The sequence below is a fragment of the Arachis ipaensis genome, chromosome B07 (assembly GCF_000816755.2).
Source record: "Arachis ipaensis cultivar K30076 chromosome B07, Araip1.1, whole genome shotgun sequence".
In the NCBI taxonomy this organism is placed as follows: Eukaryota; Viridiplantae; Streptophyta; class Magnoliopsida; order Fabales; family Fabaceae; genus Arachis; species Arachis ipaensis.
Window position 1 is genome coordinate 21299521 of NC_029791.2, and position 19720 is coordinate 21319240.

General features: G+C 34.2%; 1 protein-coding gene and 1 long non-coding RNA gene across 2 annotated transcripts in view; one reads left to right on the forward strand and one right to left on the reverse strand.

The window, feature by feature from the left end:
• LOC110264513 overlaps positions 1 to 3138 on the forward strand; it is a 13383-nt gene extending 10245 nt beyond the window's left edge. Inside the window, exons 2-4 of the long non-coding RNA XR_002350695.1 lie at positions 1021 to 1129; positions 2237 to 2319; positions 2902 to 3138. This is a non-coding gene — a long non-coding RNA (uncharacterized LOC110264513). The remainder of the gene's footprint in view (positions 1 to 1020; positions 1130 to 2236; positions 2320 to 2901) is intronic.
• Positions 10809 to 14091, reverse strand: LOC107608214 (cytochrome P450 CYP82D47-like). The gene is made up of 2 exons (XM_016310075.2): positions 13055 to 14091; positions 10809 to 11636 (listed from the first exon to the last, which is right to left on the reverse strand). The coding sequence occupies exons 1-2, from the start codon at positions 14009 to 14011 to the stop codon at positions 11013 to 11015; spliced, it is 1581 nt and encodes a 526-aa protein (XP_016165561.1). The 5' UTR covers positions 14012 to 14091; the 3' UTR covers positions 10809 to 11012.

Here is a 19720-nt window from a genome sequence, read left to right on the forward strand (position 1 = left end):
TTTTTTGAAGTTATTTATTATGATGATGAATTGCTGATTTACTGCAGATTGAGCATTAAGATCCAGTTGCATCTGATGCATTCATGAATGGTAACTGCGAATGACTCAGATCGAGTCTCCATTTGGAACTGTGAACACCGACGGGTATAATTTTATATTTTTCCTTTTGCTCCCTTTGTTGCCTGGGAAATTTGTTTCTTGTTTATCTGTTATTGTCCGCTACAATATTGCTCGTATTCAGGAAAGTTCTCATGGAATGCAAGATTTCCTACTATTGTATGCTCTGCCAGCAAAGATTGCTTGAATTTTCATGAATGTAGTTAGTCCAAACAAGTTTTGTGATGTACATAAACTGCCTCATTGAATTACTTCCATGTTATTAATTTACTGTATCTTTGCTAACAAGTTTATAGGATTACTAAAACATGATAAATGCCTTCTTAAACATTATTGTAGGTGATGAATATTTTTGTACTGATTTATGAACAGAATTTTATTTTTCTCCTTTTTTTCTTGGGAATTTGGTAAAGGAAAACCTACAGAAGTCATTTGAGGAGGAAGGTAATATACCTATGGTTCGTTTATTTATCATCAATCTTTTGTATTGACTGAAATTGTAAATTAGTTTGATTTTTCTCTATTAAACTGACAAGTGACAACTCACTAACAAACAGCATCCCCAATGAATGGTCGAGTCAATCGAATTTGATTAGCCATTTGATTAGTCAATTGGAGTTGATTTGATTAGCCATTTTAGTCAATCGGATTTGATTTTGCTTCCTAGATTCTCCTCTGTTATCACAAAAAGCTTCATTTTGTTTCCTTTGTATAGTGGAGGATCAAATTTGGTTTCTTTTCATTGCGGTGAGTAGTAATGTTGCCTTTAAATGATTCTATTAACATGATTTTATTAATTCCGATCTACATCATTGACTCTAGTGGTAGCTTTATTCGAGAACAAAAATACAACAATTTTGATTTGATTTGATTTGATTAGCCATTTTGGAATTCTGATTTCAGGGTTTTTAATTTTGGGGGGTTTTTGGGATTCTGAGTCACCGCAAGTCACCTCTCACCGCCATTGCTGCTCTGCTCTCTGCTCGCCCACTCTTCGTCACTGCCTTTATAAGTAAGTGATATGCATTCAAAATACCTGAAACTATTAATGATGTTAAAGTTTAGGATTGATTTGAATATTGATCCATTTGGACTATTTGTTATATATGATGCAATAAATTTATGATAATATATATGAATTGTTTGAGTGATCTGTGGCTGGTTGCTATGTTGAGTAATGCAGAAATTTTTGATTTCATATGAGTATGCTTAAATGTGAAAAGTGACCAAAAATGGTGATTTTTTAATCCTGAGTACTTGGGGCTGATTTATTCTTTTCAACAAGTCACAATACGTAAAAGAAAGTTAGAATGCAAGGTTAGAGTGAGCGAAAAGCTAGGAATCAATTTTTGACTTCTCAAAACCCAAGGTTACATGTTGCAGAATTATGCAGTCTCAGGCAGCACATTGTGAACAAAACTGGGAGTAATCTAGCCACTCAAAATGAGTGAAATTATTTTTCTATGAAACCTTGAGATGTCTAGATTGTTCCCCCAAAATTTCAGAATTTTCCAATGTGTGGTTTTAGAGATATGATTTTTAGAAAATGGTCATTTTCTGCAGAAACAATGCTGTCCGAATTCTGGAACAGCAACTTCAAAATCACATATCTTAATACTCTGAAACTCTTTGGAGGTGCAACCAAAGAGGGGTGAAATATTAGGATGTATAGTATTTTATGTCCAAATTTCAGAGAAATTCGAGTTTTGTAGCAAAAGTTGTGCCTAAAGGAAGCAGGGCTGTTCACTGCTGTGACAGCATCCTTTCCTTAAAATAAAACCATATTTCAAGAGCCATAAATTTTTCTAGGAAAGTGAAAATGCCCTAGGACTTGAAATGGGTAAAAGATGAGTAAGTGTAGTTCAACCACATCAAAATTTAGGAGAATCCAACCAAAGATGGATTTTATATGATTTTTCCAAATTGATTACTGCTTGCTGTTTTCTGAAGTGTACTAAATCAGTAGCCGGTATATAAAATGAAATTCTTAGAGCGCAGTAACTGCTTGGAAGTAGCCCAGTCATTTCCTTCGACATAATCTTGTATTAATTGCGTATGGTGGTGAATCAGTATGCAAAATTCTTACATGCTTCTCTTTTTGAATTATGATACTCTGCAGCTGTAAGCAGGGCAGTAACTGCTTGGAAATTAGTTCTTGCTGGGCGCTTTCCACTGCTTCATCAATGGTGTGACTTTGTTAAGGTACCCTAATTATTAGACGACTGTGAAACTTATGTGGTGCTTTCTTTAGTGACAGAGGAAAGTGTTAGGATTCAGTTCAGAAGGTGTGTTGGTGAAATGATTCTGTAGTGTAAACTGTAAATACTTATTGGTTAATGGTTGCATTAAGCAAGGTTCTTGTATTTAAGGTTGGCCAAAGTGCATGATGTGGCTGCAACTTTACTGCATCTGTTCTTGAAATAGGAAAATCTTTCGTAAAACTCAACCAGTTAGCTATGAGGATGTGTTGTTGAAATGATCAATTTTATGATCTGTAATTGGTTGTAGATTTGGAAAATTAGGCTTGCTGAGGGTTTGTCATACTTTTAGCCTATTTAAATGAAAGGCTGAGCATTTTTACTGAGTTAAATTGATTGGACCTGATTAAGAAGTGGTTTTGTGTTATTTTTTCTTTTGTTGGATGCTGATGTATTACATATTTTAGGCTATCATTGTATTAAGCTACATTTGGTATAGTTCAATCCAATAGAAGATTAATAAGTTAATTATTTTTTTTTGTTGCACTTTTTCAAATTCTAATTATTTTTCTATATAATTATGCAGGATAATTCTGAAGATGTGAGTGAAGATTGAGATGTTTATCATGATGGTTTATTGGCAAAGATGGAGCTAGTGTTGGAAATTGAAAGATGTATGGTTGATGATGATGTCTTTTATTAGAAGATATATTAGTAGTAAACTCTAATTGGTCTCATGCATAATTTGATGAGTATACTTATTCTAGTGTGAGATGTATGAATACTCAAAATTATGATCATTTCGATATTTTTGGTTCATTATATAAATATATTGTTTCAGGATAATTTTTATTATTTAAAGATTATTGTATGGTATTATTATGTATTTATTTTTATTTTATAATAATTAACTAATTTAATTAAAAATATAGAATTATATATATAATTATATTCTCAAATATTAGATTTTAGATAAAAAGATTATTAGAAATTTCTGTTTATATATATATATACAAATAGAAATTTAAAAAAAAAGAGGGACAAAAGGCTACACTTATATAGAGTAGTTATAGGTATAATATTTGTTACGTTTATAAAGTGATGCAGTAGCCTTGAAAAGTGTAGCCTATTCTTTTGAATTTTGGTAACCATTAGTGCTGAAAAGCGTAGCCTTTGGTCCTGGACAGCATCACTTAAAAAGCGTACCCTATTCCTAGAGGTCAGAAGCGTAGCCTTTGATACAAAAAAGCGTAGCCTTTGAGAATAGGCAACACTAGTATAGGCATCCCCTAGAAAAGCGTCTCCGAAGCTTAAAAAGCGTAGCCTTTGCCTAAGGCATCATTTTTTTTCATTTTTGGCTACATTTTTCAAGTGTACTTGAATGGGTATTTTTCTTGTAGTGATCTTATGGTTATTAACTAAAGTTACCACTACCATTAATTTTATTTGCCTTGTACTAACAGTGGTTCCTTCGTCGTAGGTGGAGGCAATGTTGCAGCGGAAGATGGCGAGTCTAGGGTCGGAATAGAATTTGGTTCCAGGAAGTTGGTGATATCTGCAATCAAAAGCTACACTATCTCTAAAGGAGTTGATTACACTGTGTATGATTATGAGCCGCAGACATTCTATGCGAAATGCAAGGGTTATGGTGCCGGTTGCGATCGGCTTATCCGAGCTAGCTTGATTCGAAAGAAGGGGTGTTGGGAGATCAGGAGATACAACGGCAATCACACGTGCACCGTGGGCACGATTTCACAAGATCATGCCAAGTTGGACTCAGACACTATTGCAGATGCCATTAGGCCATTGATTGAAGCAAACCCATCGATAAAGGTGAAGTCTGTTATTGCAGAAGTTCAGTCCAGGTACAACTACACTGTAAGTTACCGCAAGGCTTGGTTGGCAAAGCAGAAAGCTGTCGCAAAGGTTTTTGGTGATTGGGAAGTTTCTTACCAGACTCTACCAGTGTGGTTGAAAGCAATGACTATGTAGATGCCATGGTCTCGTGTTCAAATAAAAACGCTCCCCGTTTACCGTGAGAGTGAAGAGGTTCAAGGTGTAAGAGTTTTGCACTGCGTTTTTTGGAGCTTCTATCCGTGTATTGTAGCATTCAGACAATGCAAACCACTGGTGCAGGTAGATGGCACGCACCTGTACGAAAAATATAAAAGTGCACTTCTAGTTGCGGTTGCATATGATGGGAACCAAAATATTGTGCTTATTGCATTTGCGATAGTCCAGGGCGAGACGGCAGACGCATGGGAGTTTTTCCTAACCAATTTACGGAGATATGTTATTACCATTGATGGTGTGGGTATTATTTCTAACCGCCATTCCTCCATCGACGCTGCAATAGCTCGCAGTAACGGTGCATGGTCACCACCAAGAGCGTGGCACATGTACTGTATCAGGCACATCAGGTCCAACTTCTTAAGGAGGTTCAAGGCTCCATATTTGCATAAACTCGTGGTGAACATAGGTATTTCATTTCGCTGTTATGGTTCTATTCATATTTCATAGTAATTTTGTGGCATCTGCTTATGACTAAATGGTTTGTTCAACATGCTATTCTAGGACGGAACAGGAGTACAACAAAAACTACCAAAGGCTTAAAGAGAGGGGGTGAGGCATATACTCAATGGTGCGATGACATCGGTGTTGAAAGATGGGTGTTGGCATTCGATGGAGGTCATCGTTGGGGACATATGACGACAAACTTGGTAGAGTGCATAAATTCTGTCCTGAAGGGTGCACGCAACCTTCTTGTGACTGCCATTGTTAGGTCTACTTTCTATCGGTTAAATGAATTGTTTACTCGGAAGACCAACAAACAATCCTCCCAATCAAAAATTTGAGTTGTCACAAGTACAAACCCCAAATAAAAATTAACCGAAGTATTGGAACTCCGGGTCGTCTCACAAGGAATTGCAATGAAGTGTTGAATTATTGGCTATGAGGATGCAAGGGGTTTGATTTTGTATTTTTGCAAGAAAATAAATGGCAAGAAGAAATAAAGAGAGCAATTAAAGAAAGCAATTAATAAAGAGAGACATTCATGGCAAGGTTTGAGATCATAGGCTTTCTATCATAGTCATTAATCATAACAATAATTAACAAGAATTTATCTTATTTCGTCATCTCCAACATTGGAAGAAGGTATAAGTTATCTTCCATGAGAGAAAGTCAAACAAGACTAGTTAACCTCAATCCAAATGTCCTAATCAACTCACTAATGGAATTAGCAAAATATTAGAGTCAATGGAAATCATATTAACTAACAACTCTAGATCACCAATCTAAATTGGGTATTAATGACTCAAGATTGCCCAATTACTCTTCCCAAGCCAAGAATGCTCAAAATCTACTCTAAAGACCAACTAAGCATTTTGTCAAACACTTGGTGGGTACAAATGGAAAGTATGGTAAATGTGCAAGAAATAGTAAACTCTACCAACTATCAATTGCAAGAAAAGTAAATCAACAATCCAAATCATCATCAAAAGGGTATCAAACATTCAATTTCATTAAAAGTAAACAAAATCCAACATGAGCATTCATAAACATAAAAGAGACATAAAAGTAAAATTGACAAGAGAACTAAGAAGAATAGAGTAGTAGAACAAGAAATTGTAAAGGAAAATAAGATGAGAACATGGAATTAAGTCTAGATCTAAGATGGATTAACCTAACCTAATTCTAGAGAGAAGAGGGAGCTTCTCTCTCTAGAAACTAACCTACATGATGCTATACTACAAACAATTGCTCCCCCTTTGCTTGGACTTCAATTCTGCGCGAAATACATTCAGAAACAAATTGGATTTGGGCCTGGGCAGCTCAGAAATCGCCCCCAGCGTTTTGCCTTTAAGTGGGCCACGTAAGAGTATCGGCGCGTGCGCGTGCGCGTGCGCGTCGATTGGCAAATTCTTCATCCGCGCGGACACCTTATGTACGCGTGCGCGTCTCTATGCGAAACCACTTCTGCGCGTGCGCGCCCATTGATGCATTCTCAATCTTTGTTTCTTCATGCATTCTCCTCTTTGTATGCTTTTCTCCTCATTTCTTCCATCCAATACTTGCCTTATGAACCTGAAATCACTCAACAAACACATCAAGGCATCGAATGGAATTTAAGTGAGTTAAAATCACCAATTCAAGGGCCTAAAAAGCATGTTTTTACATTTAAGCACAATTCAAGGGAGAATTACAAAACCATGCTATTTCATTTAATAAATGTGGAAAAATGTGATAAAATCCCCCAAAATAAGCACAAGATAAACCATGAAATCGGGGTTTATCACTCATGAGCGTGTCCGCAACTGATTCACGTATTCAGACTTTGCAACTAAGAGAGTTGAAGAAAGCTTTTGATGTGCAGGAAACATTATGGTCAACCAGTTCGACAGGCACAACGAGATGTTTGAGGTTCGCGAAATGCAGGATGGTTCCATTTACACTGTTAACTTTGCACAACGACACTACGACTGTGATCATTTCCAGGTCGAGCGACTCCCATGTCGCCACATTCTTGCATACCGAACTGTCGTCTTACTCGGTCTATCGGGTGCCACTCTACACACTCAAATGACACTAATGACGACTGTGTAGAGCACATAAACAAATTGATAGTGAGTTCATCTGGAACCCCACTCTCACATACGGCCACTATATAAACTGCACATTAAAAACCATGAGGCACGATAAGTAATATTATTATTCTAAATAAGCACCCTAAGATAAATGGTTAAAACTTACATCGTCGACTCCCATGTCATCGAGTCCTCGCCTAAAATGCAAAATAGGCTTCCGTATGTATCTTGTATGCCGGCGCCAATGACTCCACCTAAACAGAATAATAATAATAATAATAATAATAATATCCGGGGATTGTTTGAGTTTGGACAACTGACGGTTCATCTTGTTGCTCAGATTAGGTAATTTTCTTTTTATTTTATTTTCAAAAATTTCTCATCTGTTTTCGAAAAAAAAAATATTTGTTTTCAAAAATAAATTATTCTATGACTTCAAAATTTTTAAGAATGAATTCTAGTGTCTCATGAAGCATGTTGAAGCCTATCTAGCTGTAAAGCCATACCCAAACTGCTTTGGGATTGGCTTTCAACTAATTACCTCAGTGGAGTCATGTCCAATTCTTTTGGATAGGGCATGTTAGGCTTGTCATGTCTGAATTACACTCATATTTTGATTAAAGCTTGGCTGGCTATTAAGCCATGACTGACCCTTTGATTGGAGCTTTAAGACTAACATGGCAAGATTCCTGGAATTCATATTAAAATTTTTGGAATCCTTATTTTTATTTTTTTTTACAATAATTTTCGAAAAAATTAAAAGAAAATACAAAAAAATTAGAAAATCATAAAAATCAAAAATATTTTTTGTGTTTCTTGTTTGAGTCTTGAGTCATATCATAAGTTTGGTGTCACTTGCATATGCATCTTGCATTTTTCGAAAATATCATGCATTCATAGCGTTCTTCATGATCTTCAAGTTGTTCTTGGTAAGTCTTCTTGTTTGATCTTGATGATTTTTTTGTTTTGTGTCTCTTCATGTTTATCATATGCATTCTTGAATTCTTAGTGTCTAAGCAGTAAAGAATTCTAAGTTTGGTGTCTTGCATGTTTTCTTTGCATTAAAAATTTTTCAAAAAATATGTTCTTGATATTCATCATGATCTTCATAGTGTTCTTGGTGTTCATCTTGACATTCATGGCATTCTTGCATGCATTCATTGTTTTTATCTAAAAATTTCATGCATTGCATATTTTTCATGTTTTTCATAAAAATTTCAAAAATCAAAAAAATATCTTTTCCTTTTTCTCTCATCAAATTCGAAAATTTGGATTGACTTTTTCAAAAATTTTTAAAATCAAGTTGTTGCCAATGAGTCAAATCAAATTTTCAATTTGAAAATCTTATCTTTTTCAAAATCTTTTTCAAAAATCAAATCTTTTTCAAAATTATTAGTTATTTTCGAAAATCCCAAAAAAATATTTTTCAAAAAATCTTTTTCTTATTTTTATCACAAATTTTCGAAAATAACATAATCAATTAATGTTTTGATTCAAAAATTTGAAGTTTGTTACTTGCTTGTTAAGAAAGATTCAAACTTTAAATATATTGTTACTCTCACACAAGTACAAAGAACATGGAACACAATTTCGTGCACCAGTCGTGCAAGTGGAAGCCCAACATCAATGATAGGAATAGGCATACGCTCCCACTCCCAAACAAAAAGTAGTATAAGTGACCCATCTATCTCTTTACAGTTGAATCGTGATGCATGACACAACGATCTGTATAAATGTGCCAGACTGGCTACACCCAACTGTATCCTGAAATCCGGTGAAAATTCCGAAATAGAGGCAAAAACTTCGAGTTCAGTGAAGTAGTCGACTTATCCGGAAGCACAACCGTTCCAAGCACGCAGAGAATGTGAGCCCGTATGTACCGCTCAACAGACTCCTGCGTGTCACACGGCTCGGTGTCTATGCACCGCCGGACACATGCAAGATTAACCTTACCCAAGACGTGATCTTGCGGACCTGGCTCCCGACTGAAACACGCAATGCAGTTCTCCACCAAAAACTGGTGACTGCTTTCTGATCTACCCGTAACAGGCGCCCAATTAATCGAGAGGCCTAGAATATACGCCATGTCTTCCAGCGTCACTGTCACTTCACCAACAAGAAGATGAAATGTGTGGGTTTTCGGCTTCCATCGTTCTACCAAGGCACTGAGTAGTGCAAAACGGCCTCTCATTTCGCCAACTCGCGAAACATGTTGAAACCCAATAAGTGCTAATGACGTTGCAGCTAAGTTTCTGGCGGATCTAATTTTCTGGGCAACAAATTCATGATAACCTGCAAAAAAAAATTCAACAACAACAACAACAACAACAATGATGATGATGATGATAATACGGTTACTAATCATAATAATACTACTTATAATAATAACAATAATAACAATAACAACATTATTAATAATAATAATAATAATAATCGTTCATGCAGCCAAAAAACATGCCAAACGCAACCTGCGTTTTACTCCTAACTGCTACCAAACGCAACTTGCGTTTTGGAAGTTTCCAAGCGGTCAACCGTTCAGTCAATGTCTGCATGTAGGTAACAGGAATAGGTTTCGAGGTTTCAAGCTGCTTCTCTGCCAAACGCAAGCTGTGTTTTAGAGCCTGCATGCAGCTTTTCCTTTTTTTTGTTGCACTCAAAACGTAACCTGCATTTTGCAGGTTACTAAGTTTTGCAGATCCACATTTGTGGATTACACTCCATACAACAATATAATTAAACAACACCATTTTTACTTCCATTCTTTAATTAATTTCTGTCAAATTACTGTGATTTGAATAGGATTGAGTTATTCGATTTTAGAAAAAATGTAACAATTTAAAAAATAATTAAAATTTAAAATTTGGATGGAAAAAAAATTAAAATTTTTGAATTATAAAATTTAAAATTTGTATAGAATAAAAATCATCCAATTCAAATCACAATAGTTTAAATCGGTTTGGATAAAAAAAATTAAATCAATATTCAATACTATACAATTTACAGTCGTTCGAATAATATATGTTCAATAAAACTATTAAGTATAGAAATTTTGTAGCGCAATAAAAAATTTTTGATATACAACACATAAATTTTTGAAGGATGACTCGCTTAACTAATAAAATATATATGTTCACTAAAATTATTAAGCACAGAAAATTTAGTACAAAATACAGAAATATTTGAAGGATCATATATCCATAATATTAACTTATCCAATTAATAAAATTCATTCACAATAAAAATTTTTGTACTATATATGTATCAACAAAAAGCAACAGAGAAAAAGAAGCATGTGACATGTACATGCGTCAAACGCATTAGTTTTTGCTGGACTTGCGCCAATTTAGTTGGTTTTTACAAAATTACTTGTATGTGTAGCATTGTTGTTTGATTTATTGGATAAAAATTAATTTTTTTTATTTTTTATATTTTTTCATACTAAAATATAAAAGATATATTAAAAAAGAAAAAGTATACATGGAATTAACTTTTAGTTCGTTTGTCAATATTATTAACCGACTTTAAAATTTAAGCTTATAAGTTAAAATTTATAGTTTATTGTTTATAATTTAGACTCTAAATTTCGAATAAATAAAATCATTTTTAAAAAATTAGTTGATATTAACCGAAAAAAATAGATTATCTAGCCTTGTTATTAAAAAATGCACAAATATTATATATATGATTTTTTTTGACAAATCCATTTGCTTATCACTCACCAATAAATCAATAGTTAGAGAATACATACACTACATTCTTTTCAAATAAGATCAAAAGGTATCACCAATTCGAATTATAACTCAAATGGTATAGTCTTCTATTCTCACTTAAATATCTCGGATTCGAGTTTTACTCTTTAACTCTACATAAAAAATAATCAAACAGTATGTTTATAAACTTCTTTTGTTTAGTAATTTAGTTGTTTCCCACTTTAGATAAAAATCATGCAACGCCGCAGGCGCAAGATTAGGAAGTAATTTTATACATATATAATATATGGTACTAAAATAAAATGGTACATCAACAATAATTTTCTAACACTCGATGACTCGAACCAGGTCCGTACGACACGACCATTATACAAATGGAAGAGCCGAAGAGGGTAGTGCATTCAATGATAAATAGAAGGAGATAGACGAGGTTTGAGCAAAAGCTCGAGTGGTGTGGCTTTCATCATTGTGAGTCCAAATGAGGCACTCATATCGACGGGAGCATCAAAGGGTGTAGTTACCTCAAATGCATGCAAGAATGCAGCCAATGCCAAATGAGTCATTTGAATCCCAAACGTTATCCCAGGACACGACCTTCTTCCACCGCCAAAGGGAAGAAGCTCGAAATGCTGACCCTTCACATCCATATCCTTGTGTGTGGTTAGAAACCTTTCTGGCTTGAATTCCAATGGATCTAACCATACGCGAGGATCTCTGTGAAGCTTCCAAATGTTCAAGAGCATTCGTGTACCTGCTTTGATATGATAACCTCCCAAGGTACAATCTTCCGTGAATTCTCGAGGTCCTGAGAGTGGCCCAGCCGGGTACAATCGCATTGATTCTTTTACCACAGCTTGAAGGTATGTTAGCTTGTTAATATCTGATTCCTTCACTAGTCTCTCCTTGCCTACTTGTTCATCTAGTTCGTCCCGAACTTTCTTCAAAGCGTGCTGATGATTTATTAGCAACGAAAGTGTCCATATCATTGTAACTGCTGTTGTATCCGTTGCCCCTGAAATTATCATCTGCCAAATGATGCAAAAGAGGTCACCATTATTTAAAAGTACAATAATTTTTAGAAGATAATAAAAAATCAGCATAAATAATCAAAATTTATTTAGAGAAAGTCTAGAGGATCAACACTTTTATTAAATTTTGGCCAGCATTTAACTATAAAAAAAAATGAATAATCTTATATCATTAGATATAATCTCACACCATTAAACATATTATTGATGGCTACAAATCACATAATCTATTGACCCCTAGCACTCCTCATTTATTAGAAGACAAGTAAAATTTAATATTAGCCAATAATAATTAATTAGTAATATTTAAAAATATGAAATTAGACTGTTTGGACTAAAAATATTGAATTACTAACTAAAAATACTAGTCAATATAAACAAAATTGTTAACCCTTAAATTTTTCTCAAATTAAAGGAGTAGGTTTAAATAAGTTTTGAGGAAGAGTCACCCGATAAAAAAAAAGTTAGAGGAGTACTAGGGAGCAGTAATTTTTGTATTTTGTAATTATCAATTAGCCATTAATAATATTTTTAATGGTATGAGATTATATCCAATGATAAAAGATCATTCACTTTTTTTTTTGGTAGTTAAATACTGACCACAAAACATAACATAAAAATTGTTGGCCTTAGGCTTTCTCAAAAAATTATTCGAGAGAACAATCTTATAAAATTATTTTATTTAACTTAATATTTTATATATATAATATTTATTTTATCTAAAATCAGCCATTAAAATTAGCTACTAATGTATTTGTATATATGTATGGTTTAATTTATTTTCAATGTATATTTATATTTCAGTATGTATTTTATACTGGTGGCTAATTTTGATGGCTGATTTTGGTGTACACGTAACGTAACTCAATAAATTAATTTATGATAAAATAATAAACTAAGCTTTATTCTTTAGTTGAATAATTAAATTGTCCAAATATTTAAAAAATAAGAGATTAAATTATTCATTGATTTTGTTAATAACTTTTTTTAAACAAAAATACTAGAGACCATAAATTTATTGATTTTTAGTTTTTACTATAATTTAGCTATTAACTTAATTCTTTTAGTTTATTTTTTTAGTCTAATAATTCAATAACATAGTTTATCCCATACTTTCAAACATTAATATCTAACTAAGGTTAAAAATAATAAATTTTGATAATCCTCTAGTATTACTCATTTTTAAAAGAAAAAATATTAAAAAGAGCCAACATTTTTAGTGTAAAAAAAAAAAGTGGAGAATTGATTAGTATTTGATTTAAATGTAAGATAAAAAATAAAAAATATTAATTATATAATATTTTTCTTTTGAAAAGGCCAAAAATTAATTTATGAATATTTTGGTAAAATTAATTTGTTAATCATCCATTCATAACAAAATCAATGACAAAGCAAGACGTGAATGAGGTGCATACCAAAGAGGTGGCTTTGATGACAGTGTCAAGATCATAACCATCAAGATCAGCGCCATTATGAAGGACAGAAAGCAAGACGTCAATGAAGTCTTGTTCTGTTTCGGCCTCACTCTGATCATCATCACCGCACTCTCTTCTTCTCCGATGATCTTTCAACCACTCACAAATGATCTCGTCCATCTCCTTAGCAGTCTTCTTCATCTCCTTCACTTGGCCACCAAAATCAAGCCATCCAAGAAAAGGAATGGCGTCCCCAATCACGTGCACACCCGTCAGACGAAAGAACTCCCTGAACGCCCTCCTGATCCTCCCTACTTCTCGCCACTCATCTTCGCTTCTCGCCGTGTATCGCTTCCCCGCAACCATCCTGAGAACCGTGTTCAGGTTCAAATCCCCCAACCACCTCTTCATCTCCACCACATCACTTTTATCGACGCATTTTCTGTAAATCTCCTTCACCGATGTCTCCACCTCTGAATCCCTAATACCCCGAAGCATCTCGAACCGGTGAGCGGAGAGTAACTCTGAAGCGACTATCTTGCGAATCTCGCGCCAAAACTTACCGTAAGGAGCGAACGCGAAATTGACATAATCGTATGTAAGAATCTTTGCGGCGGTGAACTTGGGACGAGAGGAGACGATGGCATCCAGGGTTGTGAAACACTCCTTGGCTAACTCCCAAGAGCTCACAACCACGGCAGTGTGAACACCGATTCTGATGCTGAATATGGGTCCGTACAAGTCTGCTAAGTCTCCAAATTTTTCGTATGGTAGCTGGCCTGAACCGCCTAGGAGGTGAAGATGACCTATCAACGGCCACCGACCTGCGGCCATGGGTGGCTTCTTTCGGTGACCATCAAGTGGTGGTAGTGCTGCCCTCTTGGCCAAGTACAAGCAGTACGAAATGATTAGTGTGCCAGCCACTCCGGCTATTATGGTGTCAAGATACAGGAGCATGTTGAGAACTATTGTTTACGTTTACCGGGCCAATTAAAAATATGATACTGAAATGTTAAACTAAAAATAGCACATGCTAAAAAGAGGGACCCTTTTCGAATGTGGTTTGTTGTTGGACCCTTTATAGAAAGGATTATAGCACAAGTCATGCACATGAAAAAAAGACAAACTTCATCAATCTAATTATCTAAAACTTTATCGGTAAGACGGTAACGCAGCTAGGCATGCCTACCTTTGCACAGAGACATGATACATAAGGAGTCCGTCCATCGTGGACAATTTTTGTTCTTACACGTTGCAGAAGGTTCCCTTGATATATTATGCAGAAGCTGTTCACATATACCATTGTATTTTTATGGAACACTAATATTTCAATATTTATGATCACTCAGATTTAAATTAAATAATTCTTTAGGAGATATATAGGGGCCATGACATGTGGAAGTTCATAGCATTACAAGAAAAATATTCATTCAGCCACATTTTTTTAAGCTACATTTGAAAAGTGTAGCCTATTCATATTCTATGAATAGGTTATGCTTTTCTCCGTGCAGTGTTGTCTTTTTATAAGAGAAAATGATATACAATTGTGGCGTCATTTAAAAAGTGTAGCCTCAGGTATTATAGAAATCACTCATAAAGCGTAGCCATAGGTTGATATCTATAGGTTCACTTTTTGTATCAAAGAGGATGCTTTTAGAGGGTAACCTATTTGTTAAGTTTTGGGTGCGTTTTAAAAGTGATGTTTAATGTATCTAGAGCAAAAAACTTGACGCTTGGTGAATTTTTTTCCTCTTAATTTTTTTCCTGTAAGCACGCACATTCAGCTCACACACTTAGTGAAATTTTGACCTATTCCCCCCAAAGCACCCTTTCATATCAGAGAAGGAAACCTCCAAAGCACCCATTCCCTCCAAAGCTCGTCATCTCTCTGCTCCAAAGCACGAAAAAACCCTTTCAGAGAAGATCGAAAACCCATTTAGAGAAGAAAACCCATTCCCTCCAAAGCTCGTCATCTCTCTGCTTCTTCACTATCGTCGCACCCCAGTCACCACTCACCCCCAGTCACCACTTACCGCCACACACCACTCATTTTATTTGAATGTTTTAATTTTTTACAGGGTCTTACATGTAAGTTCTATTTCACATTTTATCATCATCTTAAGGTACTCTCCTTTTGGGTTCATATAAAGTGTTGTTAATTTTTATATTTGTTCTATGAGACCAATACCTTGATACTGTGAAAATAAATGAATAAGGAAAAAGGACGATTTGTCAAAATTGGTTGAAAATACGGTGGTAGATACGAATGAAAGCAAGGGTTCAATTTGTAATATTTAGGAATGGGTTATCCTCTATGTAAGGATAGCTGCTGAATGAGCAATATGCCACTGTGTCAGATTGTTCATATCAAAATTTAAACCCTCTATTTCCCCCTGTATTGTCGTTTCTTTTAAATACTATATATAGTTAATTAGTCCGTTATGGAAGACATGCATAACTTCTGCCAAAGCTTCTAGAAATTTGATCCTTGCTTACTACTACTACTACTGTACTAATTGTCAAGCATTTTTTGGTTTCAATATTCAATAGGCACACCACATACTATTCAAATTTGTATATATGAATATCTATAATTGTTGAAAGGGAAATGTCTTTGGTGAAGAATGAAGATTCACACTAAATTTACAGAAAACATGAAAAAATTTTTTATGACTTTTTCTCTTATTAAAAAAAAAACAATCCCCATTCAAAAGCATTCTTCACCATAGCATCATACTCAATAAAGTCCTTCAAATTGAACTTATATATTCTTGTAACCAATGGAGTGTTCCCCCCCCCTAACCCTCTCCTAGAATTTAGTATTCTCTTTTCTTGGTGATGCCAATTTGAATGTTGCATTATAGGTTTTGAAGAGTTATGGACATATTGACGTACATCAAGAACAGCCTTATGGTGATATCAGATTGAATTTGACCCTTTCCTTGAATCGTCAATTTTGATAGTTTTGTTAAGTTGCTTGCAATACTTCAGGGTGCTGATGTAAATAGGTAAGAGTTCTAGCCTCTCTACAAGGTATGCTTGATTTAGATTTGCTTGATTTATATGTACAAAATCCTATAAATATAGGTACAAAATTAGATAAACATTAAAAAAGAAAGAAACTAAACCAGAACAGCTTAAATCCACACAAATACAATTGATAAACTGAAATTGAAAACAAACTGAAAATCACGTACCTGACTAGTAGATATGTATCAATGTGTTTCTCAAGATGAAATGTACTCTTCTTGTTTTCTCCTTTATCTTCACCATTTAGGACAAGGTTCTGTGAAAAATCATAATTCAAGATGAATAATATGAACTTAGCTATTCTTCAATTGGGACAAGGTTTGAAGGCTTATGCTTATATCTTGAGTGCTATCCATTTCTATAAACACAGCCTGCAGATTCCCATAGATTTCTGATTTGCTGTCTTTCTGCTTTATGCTTTCTTCGGCACTTGTAATCATCTTTCTTCTTATCAACTACAATTAAAAATTATAGTATCAAATCTCATATTCATCAATAAGACTTGCTGCTACTGATTCCAAACTTTGGGGCCTTCTTAATTAGTAATGGTTTCAAAATTTTTGGTACCCTTTCAAGCAGAATCTTACATCTTTAATTTATGTTGTTATTACTTGAGTTTTCTTTTTAAATTATTATAGTTAACTTGTTATTATTGTGATTCTATTCTGTTGGTTGATTCTATTAGTTGATTTATGTTCTTGTTATTTTTCTTTTTCCATTTTTTTGTTTTTACTATGATTTTCTATTTAGGTTGTTACTATGATTTCTATACTATGATTTTTCTGTTGCCATCATCTTCGAACTGCTTTTCACTGCTCACGTAGCACCACCAGTGTCTGTTGTCTTTGCCGCCACTCCTCTGTTTCGCAGCCTCTGAGCCGCGAACTCCATCGCCGGTTCCATCTTCACCTGGCCGTTGAACACCCTTAACTTACACCACGAGGACAACGACTCACCTTTTGCCTTCTTTGATTACGCCTGCTGCTCTTCTACCCTGTGGTATCTGGTTCTGCCCTAATTTCCACCTTCTTCTAGGTTGTCTTTTTTTTTTCCAATTATCCATGAGCATCAAAGCATACTCATAGTGCATGTAACTATTAGTACTAACTAGGCTGATTAGATTCCTAAACTACACTATTGAAAAACTTGTATAGTTTTCCTTTTGTTCCATTGGATGCCTATTGATTGGTGTTGGTTAAATTCGAAAACTACATTACTGGAAACTTCTATACTTTTATTTTTAAACTATTAAAATGGTACCTGAAAAATTTTGATGCTGACAAAAATAACCCAAAAGACGATTATGGATTCTATGGCTGTCCTATACACTCAGTGGCATGTTTAGAAGTTACATGAAATTAGATTGTGTTCATGACATAATTTTGTGGCAAAACATCACATGCATAAGGCATATGCATTCCATGCAAAAAAGGGTAACCGTCATTGGTGTAAATCTTCATAATTGAATTGGTAATGCTCCATCTGAAACACATGTATGAGAGACATTTGCATCTGAAGCTTAACAAAGGCTATGTATGATTCTTCATGTATAGGGTGTAGAATCAAGTGAAATAACTGAACTACCTAGTAGACAACATGGAAGAAGGCAAAATTTTATGTTGGAAATACCTGCAAGAAATCTTGATGAAGCAAGAGAGGAATTCTTGAGAATTAACATGCCTTCTACAAGCCCTGCTTTCTCCAGTATCAATGAGTTACAACCAAAAAATAAATCAAATATTAAAGCCCTTATTCCCAAACTTATCTTTAAGTTAGGGAACACTGAAAAGGCTTCAATTCTAGCACTTGAAGGTTCTTCCACAGAGGTGCCGAAAAAGCCTATGATTTCGAGGACATTATCTCTTACAAAGTTGATCACACCTAGAGGGAAGAAGATGTCGTCTTTACCCGTGACACCAATTGGAGGAAACGCAACCAATATGACAACATATGTGGTTAGCAGTGATCCAATTTTCTATTGAATTTTCATAGTTAGCATGCTTTGATCACAATGTTGAAATAAGTTGCTCTCTCAATAACCATGATTTAAACATTTTGTTACAAAATGATTCATACTTTCCTCATTTTACAGAGAAAAGGACAGCAATCATCTCCATCGTTTGCGTTCATTTCTTGCACTTAACAAAGATAGGAACACATCAGTAGGTTTGATGAGTAATCTTTGTATACTATATCTAATTTTTAGTAGTAGATGTAGAATGTAATCTTTAGTAGTAGATGTATATATATAAGGAACTTAGTAATTGAGGGTTTGATGCGTTTCAAGTTTTGCTCACCTTCAAGGTGTTTGATACAATGTCAGTGTCAGAGTCAGCTTGCTTTCTAGTAGCTTTTTTATTTGTTTTATTTTATTGTGTGAATTTGCTTTTGGAATTTCCACTATTGGATCCTTGTTTTTGTTTTTGAATGTTGGCTTATCTGTTTTGTTATGGTAAGAAATATGCATGCTGAGATAGAGATAGGAAGCCTGCGCGTTTTGTTAATAATGTTGCTGGTTTGATTTATGAGCTTATTGATTGTATGCTCCGGGTGATTTTGCACTTGAGTTGTTTGATGAAATGCGCAATAGGCTTATATATGTAAAATCCAAAAAACTTTTATAATTTTTGTATACTAAAATCTTGATATAACAAAAATTTCATTTAATTTTTATAATTACGAATGTCATTATGAATATTTTTCTATATAATTATGTAGGATAACAATGAAGATTAAGCTGATTATTATTGTGGTTTATTGGCTAAGATAGAGTACTGTTTAGAATCTTTACATGTATGGTTGACTAATGACTTTTATTAGAAGATACTTATGTATGTAGGATATATTTCTTTGTAGAGTATTAGTAGTAAATTCTAAGTGATATTATGGTTATTTTGATATGGGTATGCTTACTTTAGTGTAAGATGTATGAATTTTTACAATTAACTTCATTCTAGTACTTTTGGATCATTATTATAAATATATTTTGGTTAGAGATAATTTTTATTATTTAAAAAAATTATTTAGTATAATTATGTATTTATTTTTATTTTATAATATTCAACTCATTTAAATAAAAATGCAGAATTATTATACATGTAATCATATTAACTATTATGTTGTATTAATAATTATTAGTTAATTTTATATATATACAAAAAAAACGAGACCTAAGGCTACACTTATATACAGTAGTTATAGTATACAAGAAAAAAAAAACAAGGGACCTAATGCTACACTTATAAAAAGTAACCATGGTATATAATGTGGCTACGCTTTACAGGTGATGCAGTAGCATTGAAAAGTGTAGCCTATTCTGGCAAAAATGGAAGCTGAAAAGCGTAGCCTTTGGTCCTGGACAACATCACTTGAAAAGCACACCCTATTCCCAAACGCCAAAAGCGTAGCCCTTGGTGCAGAAAAGCGTAGCCTTTGAGAATAGGAAACGGTCGAACAGGAATCACCCCAAAAGCGTAGCCGTAGCCCAAAAAGCGTAGCCGTAGCCTAAGGCATCATTTTTTTCCACTTTTGGCTACACTTTCAAATGTACCTGAATGAGTGTTTTTCTTGTAGTGTAGTTGGTCTGTAAAGATTGAAGTCAAGCAAGCTGATTGCTTTCAAATGAAGGCCTGTGCC